Source organism: Drosophila navojoa, chromosome 2 (assembly GCF_054131105.1).
Source record: "Drosophila navojoa isolate 15081-1374.11 chromosome 2, UAZ_NAV_1.0, whole genome shotgun sequence".
Classification (NCBI taxonomy): Eukaryota; Metazoa; Arthropoda; class Insecta; order Diptera; family Drosophilidae; genus Drosophila; species Drosophila navojoa.
This window is the reverse complement of record NC_142890.1, coordinates 9,458,882-9,472,162: the sequence shown is the minus strand read 5'-3', so window position 1 is coordinate 9,472,162 and position 13,281 is coordinate 9,458,882. Positions and strand designations below refer to the sequence as shown.

The 13,281-nt window shown below is 43.1% G+C and overlaps 2 protein-coding genes and 1 long non-coding RNA gene across 3 annotated transcripts; 1 reads left to right on the top strand and 2 right to left on the bottom strand.

Annotated features, from left to right (window-relative positions):
* Positions 1-1,447: 1,447 nt before the first annotated feature.
* LOC149092112 (uncharacterized) lies at positions 1,448-3,932 on the top strand. Its single transcript, XR_016197678.1, has 3 exons — positions 1,448-2,314; positions 2,375-2,517; positions 3,386-3,932. It is a non-coding gene; the product is annotated as an uncharacterized LOC149092112 (long non-coding RNA).
* Positions 3,933-8,399: 4,467 nt separating this feature from the next.
* Positions 8,400-10,761, bottom strand: mah (solute carrier family member mahogany). Its single transcript, XM_018110418.3, has 5 exons — positions 10,012-10,761; positions 9,789-9,898; positions 9,466-9,606; positions 9,195-9,401; positions 8,400-9,113 (listed from the first exon to the last, which is right to left on the bottom strand). Exons 1-5 carry the CDS (start codon positions 10,656-10,658, stop codon positions 8,638-8,640), a joined length of 1,581 nt encoding a protein of 526 aa, XP_017965907.1. The 5' UTR covers positions 10,659-10,761; the 3' UTR covers positions 8,400-8,637.
* Positions 10,762-10,897: 136 nt separating this feature from the next.
* On the bottom strand, positions 10,898-13,220 carry Nmnat (nicotinamide mononucleotide adenylyltransferase). Its single transcript, XM_018110502.3, has 6 exons — positions 12,958-13,220; positions 12,483-12,880; positions 12,325-12,426; positions 12,111-12,262; positions 11,145-11,418; positions 10,898-11,087 (listed from the first exon to the last, which is right to left on the bottom strand). Exons 1-6 carry the CDS (start codon positions 13,058-13,060, stop codon positions 11,040-11,042), a joined length of 1,077 nt encoding a protein of 358 aa, XP_017965991.1. The 5' UTR covers positions 13,061-13,220; the 3' UTR covers positions 10,898-11,039.
* Between the last annotated feature and the right edge of the window lie 61 nt (positions 13,221-13,281).

Sequence of the window (13,281 nt, the reverse complement as noted above, 5' to 3'; positions counted from 1 at the left end):
CCAGACCGAATTCTAAGGCCGCTGATGCCAAAGCAGATTTCCTAGATTGCCAATAATCGCATATACAAAATATTATTTCTGACTAATTGCATGAGTATGTGTGTATGTGTGTGAGTGTGTGAGTAAAGTCGTGCGCAAACTGACGATGATTATGTTGTGAAGCTGGAGATCAGCAGCCTTGGAGCGTTTTGCCGAAAAACTATCGTCAAATTCAATTAAACTTAAATACTTGTCGAATCAATTTGCCTCAAACATGATTTGTTTTTTCTTCATATTTTTTAACTGTTAAACACACTTACCCCGTATTTGTTTTGCATTGAGCCGGGTTTATTTAGCCGACCGACCGACCGACCCTCCGTATGTCCGTCCGTCCGTCCGTCCGTTCAATTCAAAGCTAAAGTCCAAAGATGATCAGCGCAAACGGCTTGTGGCTTTTGTTGTGGTTGCTCCAGCGGCTAATTGCTTCCTTGATGCTAACTCTGTATGTGCGTGAGTGTGTGTGAGAGTGTGAAGTTCATGTCGTGTCAAGCCGGAAGACGGAAGTGCAATTCTATTGCAACTATGGCTAGAATACCTCCTGATCCATTGCTACGTGACGCGCACAGCTACTGCGTTTGTTTGCTTGTTTGTTGTTGTTGTTTTTTTTTCGGCCGACATTTGCGCACGCGCAGCGCCATACGAAATTTACGAGACTGTGGCAAATGGGCGACAAATTATGCCAAAATGAAAAGAGGCGTGACCACTTTGGCATTTATGCTCGTTTTGCTTGCCTGCCAAATGACTGCGAGCCGCGTTAAATTGTAAAACGGTAGTGCCTGTCCACGTTCCACACACCCACACCGCCACGCCCCTCGCCCCTCGTCCCAGCGCAGCTCTTACGATCTCGCGTAGGTGTTGATTTATTCGCGCGTTTTGCTGGCGTTTCTAATGCGACAATTACAGCTGGCAGTCGCCGCTTGCCAGATTCCTAGCCACTTGGCTGATTTATGGCGCCTCCAAGTAATTCACGAAGCTATTTGGGCATTTGGCACACACAAACACACACACACACACACACACGTACTCTCACTCACTCACTCTCATACATATACGCAGGCAGACGCCCCAAATGGTTGAAAAGTTTTGATTAGAACAAACTTGTAGAACTCTATGGAGCGACGCTTGAGGCTGGTTTGTTGAGTAAATATGTCAGACCCGACATGGATAACCCTTAGAAGGCCTTCCAGCACTTTGAGTAATTGGGCGTAAACTCGGCTAAGCTACCGTGGGGCACAGTGGGGCACACAGTCTCACTGTGGATCTCTACATCACTCCCTATCTCCCTTCCTCTCTCTCCCTCTCCCTCGCTCACTCACTCACTCTGCCTGTCACTTGGCAACAACCTGGGGCATTTGATTAATTTGGCTTGTCGAAACTGATGCAAATTGTTATATGTGTGCGTGTGTGTGTGTTTGGCTAGCGGCATCGCAAAACCCGTAGCTATTTGCTTTACGGTTCAGATTCATTCATGGAATATCGAGTGTAGTGTTATGTAAACACTCGAGCACAGAGATCCAAATTCGCACAGCGTTTTTTCTCGAATGCAAAATCCAAATTTATGCAAATTTCATAAATGGCCAACAGAACCAAGCCCTAGTCGATCCGAAATACCCAGGGAAAAACAAAATCTTTAAATATATTTACAGTTAAAGGCGGCTGCGTTGAGTGTCTTTTTCTATTTTTTTGTTATTTAATTTTTTGTAGTCTTTTTTGTTGTTGTTGTTGCTGTTTTGTATTTTTGCATTGAGTTGGGAAAGTGCCCCAAAGCCGGGTGCGCAGTTCAGTGAACCTTTCGCTCATATCGAATGATGTTTAGCAGCAGCAGTGGCAGCGGCAGTGGCAGCGGCAGCGGCAGCGGCAGCGGCAGCTGGTGGCACTCATTAAGGAAACATAATTCTAATTCTAATTCTAATTCCGAGGCGGCTGAGACCGTTTGTCGGGAGTGTCTTTTTACTTTTAATTATAATACTTCAGTGCTGAGAAAAGTGAACTCCGACAGCAGTTCAGTTGTTGCGTGTCGTCTCTGGGTCTGGGCCGGGCGGGCACTTTGGGTTCGGGCCTGTTGCGTTCGTCGCGATCACCGTACGACGGCGTTTTTATCTAATCATCAGCATGCGATCGCCAGCCGTCCGGCCGACAGGCAGACAGACAGACAGACAGACGGCGCGGCCACTGGCCAGCTAGCTATAAATGTTATGAATAAGCGAGCTTAATTTGGAGAACTCCCTAGAAGAGCGTTTATAGTTTTATTCAAGCAACTACATAAAGTGCTGGGGTAGTTAAGTTGCCAAAGTGTTCTATTCCATTCCTAGGTATTCTTTCGCTTTGTTCTCAGACCACCGCGGATTTGCACCGGCAGCTGCTGTGTACCCACATCTTGAGAGCCATCTTATATAAATCATTGATGAAACGAGCGACAATAATTCAGAGTTTTAGCTCAACCTCAACCGGAATAGTTTCAGTGGTATATAATCAACTGTGTGCTGGTCTCTTGGTTTATAACTTCGTTAGTTTAATGCTTAGAGCTTACGGTCGTATACCTTTAAGTATATAATAGCTATATATATAGGTGGGAGGCATACTCTTTCCACATCCATTTTTGTATATTTACTCAGAGTGAGCCATTTACATTTACTTGATGCGTTGTATTTTCCCTATCTCAATCTTTCTCTGTCTAACAACTTATACATTTACTCCACATCATGGATCTGTATATATATATAGATTTTGCTTTCTCTCTTTCTCTTTCTGTCTCCCTCTCTCTCTCTCTCTCTCTCTCTCTCTCTCTCTCTCTCTCTCTCTCTCTCTCGCTCTCTCTCTCTCTCTGTCCATCTCTCTCTCTCTCTCTCTCTCTCTCTCTCTGAATTTCGTTAGCAATATCCTTTTGTCTTACTCTCTTAGTTTTCTTTCACTCACCCGCTATTTATCTCTCTACCCCTTTCTCTTTCTTTCTTTTCCCTCATAATAATAATAATACTTAAAATTACCTTTATTAATTTCTAACAAGAGCTAAAAAATCTAGCTTCTAGAGCTTACTTAGGCTTCTTGGCTGCGATGACTTTGAGCACTTTTGCCAAAGAATAGGCATTTCCTGCCTTCTCCATCATCAACATCATTAAAAGCAATAGCCGAGAGAGGTAAGAACTTACGGTTTTATGAGTCCTGGCCACATAAAGACACTAGATGGCACTAGCATAGCATTTGGGCTTTTTGCCCATTCCTTGATGGACGTTATATGCGTAACGAGTCACAAGAAGATCCATTGCCATTGGCTGCATTTCGAAAGAGCTTCTTTGCTGTGTATTCTTTTTCCGATTCCTTTTTGTTGTTTTCCTTTTTTTTCCAGGCAATTCCCACATTTTGATTGCATCAATAAAAACATTCAGCATCGGTCCGCTTCGGTCCGGCGTTCATTGCTTTTAATGAGCAGGGGGGAAATTCTTGATTTTAGAACACACAGAAGGATTGACAATGAAAATGAGGTACAAACTAGAAGCCGGACTAAACCATGCAAAGGTAGTTTTATTTATAGCAGCACCTAAGTGTTGCCATTAAAAGTTTTCTGCCCGGTTGCGTTGACTGTCTTTGGCAAGGCGAAGCTATTGGCAATTAATTGGCCAACAAGGCTTTGTCCAAACGCTGTCTGGGCCCCTTGATGAGAGGCGCCAAAGCGCCAACACCCCATGCTATATATGCTCTATAGCATAAATGCCATATGTTGTACGGCCTTAACCTGTGTACCACCGCACCACTGCACCACCGCACGTACTCAGCATTCCACTCAGATTTCTGGCCAAGCCAATGAGCTGTGCTAATTAATAATAATAAAAAAAAAGAAGAAGAAAAATTGCTACATGGAGCAGGAAGACAAGGCTCAGGCTCGTACAGTGGCTTAGTCTGGACGTTTATTTTTAGACAATAAACTAAACGATGCGGCACTGCAGCCAGCAGCTAGAAGCCAGCAGCCAGCAGCTAGAAGCCAGCAACTGGAAGCCGCATCCAACGGCTAATGGTAATGAGCTGTAGGCTATTTACAGTTTGGCCGTGCGGCCTTGCAGCTGCTGTGTCTGTGGCTGCCGCCCCCTTTCGCTGGCCCGGAGCAAATTTATGGACCAGCATCAATCTATTGGCTTAATGCTGCTGCTGCTCCGTCTCGATTAGCATGCTCCATGGGCAGACGTAACGGGTTGCTGTGGGTAAACTGTGGAGGAGGAGGAGTCGGCGGAGTCGGCGGTGTCGGCGGAGGGGGAGGACGACCTCAACCCCCAAAAAGCAAAAAGCACCGTTGAATGGCCTTCAACGTCCTTGACTGTGCATTTAGCTATCGAACGGGTCTGTAATTATATTTATTTGCTTATTATTATTGAGCATCTGAGCATCTGAGCATCTCGATTGCTGTTGTTGTTTTTATTGCCTCTATAGCTCACGTTTTGAGCGCCTCGCCGAATATTGTAATTGCTGTGAATAATGCGATGCGATGCGAATCTCTCAGACACTGGCCATACCAAGTCTAACTATTAGCAAACAATTTGTATTGTCTGATAGTTAATCACAGCTAGCGTCATCGATTTATTTATAAACAATATTATTAACGCCCCAATACATTAGTTAGTTCATTTATTATTATGTATGTGCCAATGCGTATAGAGCTGTGTATACCTTCTGCTAAATGGGCCAAGCTGGTAGCCATGCCCCAAGGACGGGGGGGCAATTATGCTGAAGTGCCCACCACAGCGTGGAACAAAAGGCATTCCGTGAATAGCGACTGCTCCGGGCTGTGGGAGACAACCAAATCATATAGGTGTATGCAAAAAGCCGTACTACAATATTCGGCAGTTCGGCAGCAATATCCCATAGAAAAGAGCTGTGGTCTATATATAGAGTGGCAAACTGGGTAATCGGCAAAAGCACTTTGTGCGCGGATTCTGTGCGCCAAGACAAACGAAATCAAAAAGTCATCATCGCGCGATAGATTCCCGGGCTTCAAGTACCAGGGCGAGCAGATCTCGGTCAGCCTGCACGTGTGAATGTGCCTAATGAGCATTCAATCGATGCAGAAAGCAGCCAGAGTTTGGCGCATAAATGCTATTTCGAAAGACATTACAGATCGATCGATGGATGCCGAATTCGATTAGCAAAACTGAGCGAAATAGAAATAAAATAGAATCGCATAGAAAAACTGTTGAAGAACTGCGGGGCACTTGAAAAGCGAACTGAAGAAGCATGCTCAGCGAAATTAGAAAGAAGTGCGCCAATGAATCGAGGTCAATAGGAAATGAAAAGTGAAATTTCAGCTAAACCTCGCCAGAGACCAATTGCCTTTTGTTACACACACACACACACACACACACACGAGAGCAGCTTTATTGTGGTATTGGCAAAAGGAACTGGCAATTTAAATATCATTAATTTCTGGGTTAAGCCTTTGTGGCGAGCACTTGAAAATTGCCACCGTGTAATCAGTCTTTGACAGCAACGAGAGCGCCCCCAGGCACCAACTCAGCTGATCTGATGACCACGTTCAAATCCAATCAGTCGTGTGAAGAAATCGAACAGCATTGAATATAGCTGAGCAATATGTCTTTACCTATGCATGTATTTGACAGGCCAAACCCATGATTACGCTCAATACAAAGTAGTATAAAACTCTATTTCAAATTGACCCAATATATATATATATAAAAGGAGTCGATGAAAGTTTTCTTTCAATTGAATAAAGAAATTCTAAAGGTTTTTGATTTTCAGTCTCAATAATTTCCAGAATATTCACATAGTGGGACGATATTGAAAATAAATTGAAAAAATCTAATCATTATCGACCTTGACGTGTTTTTCATAGCAATAATTATTTCTTAATTCTCTATGAGGCTCTTGCAAAGTATGTTTGAATATTTTGTCTATGGCTAAAACAATATTTCATATAGATATATATGTATGTATATGTGCATATTTAAATAAATCCTCAACTCATCAGAAATAAGTATGTAAATAAGAATGGCTCGACGAGGCTAATCAGTAAGCTCTTTGAATAATTTTTGTATTTTCTACGTATTTGAATAAGTAATAAAAGTTAATAACTATTAATTATGCATGTTTTGTGTAAATTGAAGAAAACGCTTGTCAAACGCTTTACGATATAATCAATTAGCACGATTTATGTTGCACTTGCTGCCACAAAGCTTGCCACCCGGCGGCAGTTCCGCTCCATCCAGCTGCGGCAGCAACTCTGCCTGGACTAGCCACGAGCGTGACTCATCTACGAGATGTACAGCATCCATGGGCAAACATAGAGTTCGTGCCAAACGAGACCTTCTGCAGTTTGGGTTGACGCATTGGAACCTGCGTCTCAGTTGAGCTGAACAAAAAAATAAAAACAAGAAACAAAAAATAAATAGAATTAACTGCGTTATTTGCTAGTCGACAGCCATATACCCTAAAAGCCTAGAAGAGCTTTTCAATGCCTCTATGTTGGTCTATAAAATAGAAGTTTAGCAGAATTTTTAAAAACTCGTAATTGCTTAGATTAGAAAGTCTGATAAACTTTTCATAAAACACAAAAAACTTTGCTGTAGTATTCAATATAGAAATCGAATGCTGATAAGATTACGCATATCATAAATTCGTGTTATGTTAAGAATTTCAATAAAAAAAACCTGCTTAATACGTATTATACTTGCGTATATTATAATATATGACAACACTATATAAAAATTCATGAATGAATAGCTAATAATCTGATCTAAAAGTTATATTTAGAAAAGGCCTAGTTCTTAATCTAAACTCTAAAGTTATTACAAAGTATACCAAACAATTCGGTAGTTATGAATAGAAAAATATAAACACGTTAAATAATACAATATCATATCATTATAGTCACATTACACTCTGCCTGGCAGAATCACAATGCTCTCCATAAGAGTATGCCAAATCACATAAAAAATAGGGAAATACTCGCATGTAAACCCAAAGTTCGACGTAATTAAAAAATAAAAAAAAAGGGTGCGTAGAACGGCAGTGGAGTTCAGTGGGCTTTTGTGTGTACTTGAGCTGTGAATTCCAGCAACCACAGTAAAAACTGAATAAAAATAACGAGCTAATAAAAGTGCCACAGCAACAGGTGTGTGTGAGTGCGCCAGTAAGTGTGTAAGTGTGTGAGTGTGTGCGCTGTAAGGGACGAGTTGGCACATTAAAATTGTTGCGGCTGATGACGTGTCGACAACGTCGCTATCAATGAACAATGAGTATTAATTTTCATAAATAATCACATTAAAAATATTACTTATAAGATTTGATTATTTGTGTTGTTTTTGCTGTTGTGGCTTTTGCATGGGTTATCTAGACAGACGCTTGAGTCATCTTTAACATGGTTAAAAACGTATTATTGAAGACGGAAATGAATGCTAGGTGAAAAATAAAGAAAAAAAAAAAATAGAAATAACAAAATTGTATACAAATACGCAAATAAAAAAAATAAAAAACGTTATGCATGGAGCTAAACATCAGCCAAAGAATAAATTAAATTTATTTATAAGACCCAGGCACAGGCGCTGGCCTAGCACCGGGCAGGTGTGGAGCCGAGTGGCGAGGGGTGGGGGTCTAGGCAGGCAGAAAAATCTTATGTGGAAGAAGAATCTTTACACATCAACATCAGCATCAACGCAGCTGTGTTTAAATTTAAACACTGAGCTCAGCGATTGTGCTTAGGCCAGAATCATAACCCGAAGATAGCTGCCATATGCCTTATCAGCTTACGACTGTTTCCATAAAGCGGGGCTTACTTTCATACATAGCATGTTCGTAGTAGCTGGAACTGGAACTGGTCTCAAATTACTGCAAAGCGAACAGTGTACGATTTTCAATATACCCTGTACGGCCAGCCATAGGGTATAATCAAATTGGACAACAAATTTTGGATACCATAAATAATGGCCTTAGCTAAAACTAAAACTGCCTTGTTCCCCACTTCTGAAGATTACAAATTTAGATTATGGACTCTCACAAATTACCCGTTATTTATGTTTCCTTAAGTTGGATTTAGATCGATACATTGGACATCAGAGACAGAGGCAGAGACAGTAGATTCTTGCTGTGTACAGGGTATCTGCTAATCGAGTACTCTCCCCAATTCAGGCCAATTGTTTATTTTTAACTCCTTTTTCTTATTATTATTACTTTTTGTTTTTCAACAGTTTGGCAAACAAAGCATTTGCGACGCGACTAAAACATGATAAATGATGCGCAGTTGTGCAGTTACCCAAAAAATAGTTGTTTTACGTATGTTTTAATAAAGCTTAACTAATTAAACACTCACACAGAGAGACGCACAGAGGGGGGCAAATTTAAGGTAGTACATCTTGGCATGCTTCTAGTATCTAATATAATAAATTTATTAAATTTGTAGTTTATATTATAAAAAACATATTAATTAATCGAATATTGCATCGAAATTGGTAATTGAGGTTTTTGAACTTATCGAAGGACGGAAATAGAATACCCAAATGCTCAGCACATCAACTCTGATGAGCTGTAGATTATATTTATAGAGATGTCTGAATCTTAATCTTCGCAGCTCAGGGTGAGGGAGAAGCATGGGTTTGACTAATGCGCCGTTAGATTGCTCAGGCAGGGCGAATTGTTCTTGAACAGATCCGTCAGGGTAAACAAATTGAGATAGGTGGAGAGAAAGGTGGCCAGCACACCAAAGATTAGGACGGCCATGGTGCAGGAGATGTCGCATTCCAAGCGATTCAGCACTCGGACCACACGCAGCCAGCAGCCCGGTGGTGAATGCGGTTTCTTGGCCACCAGCAACGGCTCCAATTCCAGCTCAACGGGAGCGTAGTTAAGATCCAGAGGCAGGCTGCCATAGCTGGCCTCGGCGGCAATGCGCTGATGTACGCGTTCCATGCGCCGAATGCGTCGATACAGCAGGGGAGGCAGTATGAAAACCAAGGGGCCAGTGATGGTGCCGCCGATGACATTCATGAGCGCATCGAAATTGGGCACAAACTCCGCCACGAGCACCTCCAGAGCCAGCACACAGGACCGAATGAGAATGCGCTTGCAGCACAGAGCTAAATGAGAAGGAAGACAAATACACACACACACACACATATTTATATATAGGGTCTCTTGGAGACTGGGCGCAGACTTACTCTCGGGCAACTTGAAGAAGTTCTCAATCTGCATAAACATAGCCGAGCTGGCCACCGTCACCGAGAAGCACAGCTGCAGCGACATCAGTATGAGCATCACAAAGAAGGGCACACTGGTGGGCAGCGAGAGCAGCAGATTACTCGAGATCATGGAGCCGAACTTGTAGGCAGCTATGCCGGCACCCACAATGGCCACGCTGCAAGTGACTGAACAGAAATCGATATACTCGCCTCACGGCATCCACAGTATATAAGAACAAGCTCCACTTACTGGCAATGCCACTGAGCGCCGCCCAGGACACTTGAGACTTGCGCTTCATGTCTATCTGCAGGGTCAGCAGCACGGGATGTATGTCGAACTGGAAGGCCAAAATGCTGTAGCTGCTCAGGATGGTCAGAAAACCAGGCAGTTCTGTGACAAAAATATAGCCAAAATATACCAAATTATATACCAGATAAAACTAGTTAAGAAGCCGACTTAAGCGATGCGTAATAGTTGTTTACATTCCATTATTATGGAATTTATGTAAACAATCTTAAATCTATAGAAGTTACAGTTAGGTTTGCCTATATAATTTGGCTTGACTTACGCACCCATCGAGACTCCTTCAAAGGGCGTTCCAATGGCCGGCGCATCGAGCAGGCAATACCAAAGCAGGCCAACAATTATAATCATGACGCAAACGGCGGTAATGGCCAGGCCTCTGAAATATATATAAATAAATATACATACATATATTGCCGGATGTGTTACACTATCCGCATCACAGAGATATTATTCCCTAACATTAATTTCAAACACAAAACATGGACTAACCGCATGTGCTTGGGGCTGCCCAGCCACATGAGTGGACAGATGACAAGGCCCACAATAATGGCCCAGTAGCAGTAGGAGAAATTATAGAGGCCGGCGCTCATGCGTAGGACAACAGCCTCCAGGTTCTGGGCTGCCATGACAATGCTGGGCACGGCCAGGGCAAAGATACTCAGGTCCAGTAGTACGGAGACCAGGAGGCTGACACAGGGTCCATAGGCCAGTTCGGCGAGTGCGGCGTAGGGATAGTTGCGCTTCTGCAGTATCGAGGGATCCAGATACTCGGCCATGGTCCAGCATTGTGATAGCAGGAAGGATGTGTATATCTGCAGGAAGATGATGGAGAGAACGAGCAGCACTCCAAAGTAGCCCAGCCGAACCAGCAGCGCGGGCAGCGTCAGAAACGGAAAGATGCCAAACAAGTCGACCACGTAGAGAATGGCAATGAACAGGGAAAGGCTCTCGGGCTCATTCTCGTGAGCGCGGAAGTGCGGCAAGGCGCTGAACCGCGAGCGTCTCAGAAACGGCAGCTGATCATGTTGATTCGAGGGCGCCAATAGCACGGACGTACGCCGCTTGGGCAGTGCAAAGGACGGAGCACGCGACGGACGTGGTGCACGCTTGACATTCGAACGCCGAAAGAAAAACATTCACGCCAATTACGTCGAACCAAACGCGACGACTGAAAGCGCGCAACTGATGGTGGTTCTAAGCACCACCAAGAACCAGAGAGTGGCACACAGTTAGCTTGCAAGAGTTTGTCATTCGATATGGCAACTAGCGAGCGATGGCTGCAGCTGGGAAGCCCTGTTGCTGCAAGGTCAATGCACGTTGCAAGTTCAATGCCTTCCAGTTTGTTAGACTGACCCAAAGATAGACGCGAATGGCAAACGCCTCTAAATAGGATATATTTAACGTTTTACCAGTACATATCTGATAAACATATAGTATAATAAAACATTGTTCATTCCTAGTTATCCTGGATAGTTATCCAGCCTGTATCACTCCGTAGTTTTTGGTATTCGAGCTTTTTAGACCTGCTGCACTTTGGCTATCTTCTGTTTCTTGGGCTGCGATTGCTGAAAATGAAGCAATTCGTATTAGCTCTTGAGATACCCTAGCTTTTCACAACTCACCTCCAAGCCATCGATGGTGTTCTTGCTCTGCACTGTCATAACCTGCACCGCCTGGCCGGGACCAGGGCGACTCAGCAGCAGCTTGGTGTTGGTGCGCGACGACTCGCCGCAGCAAAATACACGCGCTGTCTGCTGCCTGAGCGGACTGTTCGATTCATCTTCCATTAGCTGCTCCGATTGCTCGTTTCCCGGTTTGATTGCATTCTCGTTATTGTCCATGTATGAGCGATTGAAATTCAAATGATCTGGACGCACTGCATCCGTTATATACTTACTAAAATCCATTATCAATGTAGGCGTGTCAGTACAATAACAACAACAACAATGATGATCTTTAGCGTATTATTGGTATGGATTATTCTCAATTAGAGATCATAGGTGCAATCTACGCTGATACGTACACTGGAAAACTGTATATCACTAAGGCGTATAAGAAGTGTACATACATGTTCTCATGCTTATACATATTAAAAGTGAATATATATTTACATGCAAGAGTAGGATATTACGTAAATCGAATTTTTGCAAAATTTAGGCTGTAAAGTTTTTGTGTAAACACACTCACACTCCATAAAGAGGCGCCACTGCACGAGAATATTTTTGGCTGATTGTCGTTCGTAGAGGTGGAGTTGTTGGGTTTCATGTTGCCGCCGTGCCTCTAGATAACTTGGTGCTACATCTAAACGGAGTAAGGTGCAGTGCGTGCAACGTCATTCTCTGCCCTCAGGCGGCGTATCCAGCCTTCAGTTTGGAGTCATTGCAAAAGAGAGAGATACAAATTGTTGGTCGTGCGTGCAATTGCATACTAGCTATTTTCTGACGAAGTGATGCATTTATAGTGTTACGGTGGCAGTGTTTGGATGTATCAGGCGGCGTTAGCTTAGCCCCTTCAGTGTACGTATCAAGTTTCAAGCGTGGGTGCACGAATATGAATTAATTTCTAACTGAACGAACGTTCGCACTTACGATTTTACATTATACAAGCCCTGGCGCTTGATGTAGTTAAGTACCAAATCATCTAAAAGATACTTCACCGATTCTCCGCGACTTAGAAGACGACGCACGAGAGAGGAGCTCACCTCATTGGGCACCCAATTGGTAATGAGCGTTATGTTTTGCTACAAATGAAATAAACCTTAAAATACAAATATTCCTCGATACTACTACTATTTATACTTACCTGGTACTTTGTTAGAACATCCGAATCGAATATGAACTTTTCAGGATTAGAGCCACATCGGGTTATGACGACCAATCCATGGTTAGCGACAATTTCTTCAATCTAATACAAAATATTGTTAGATCGGATCTAGGTGAACTATTTTATTATTGTCTTACATCCTCGTCGGACCACAAGCCGGGCACAGCAAAAGATTCTAATAAATCAGCTCCGCATAGCAGTTTGAGACGAATGGGATCTCGACGCTCACGCAATCCCGGTGGCAGCCAGCCCGGTAGCAGCTCATTTGGCTCTTCATCGTACGGTGAATTGATGTAGTTGTTTAAATAGTTCTGATGATACTGCAGCACCGCTTTGGTGCGCATCCATTGTGGCTGATGTACCTCCCAATCGGACAAACGAATCCAATTTGAGGATTGAGCAGCCAGCTTTATCATGGCGCAGCGATCCAACGCTGGAGCCAGTCCTTTCTTGCCATATGAGTCATGTGTGGGTGATATTATACCACCGACAACTGTATGCGTACCACGAAGCTCAAAATAATCTCTTGCTATCTCTATTTAAATTAGGATAAAATGTCACTGTCAATGTCAATATCGATTATCACCGGGCTCTCGTAAACAAAATGCTTACCGAACAAACGCATATGCATTGGCGTTGGTGGACTGAAGCATCCACATGCTATGAGCGCCACTCGGGGCAACATAAAGGATTTTTCCTCAATAAATCCGGACATTTGCCTAAATTGTTGCCAGGGCTCACCAGCAATTTTATTTTTATTTACCTTCAATCTCTGTCGTAAGTAATTTCGCCATCTGTTTAGGCCGCACCACAACCTCTTTAATTCGCCGCGACAGCCGTTTTAATATTTCAGAGCTGCCAACCTGTGCAAAAACCTACAATTTGGCACGTATTCGATAAATTTCAGAACTCAGACTGCATGCTATCGACTATAAA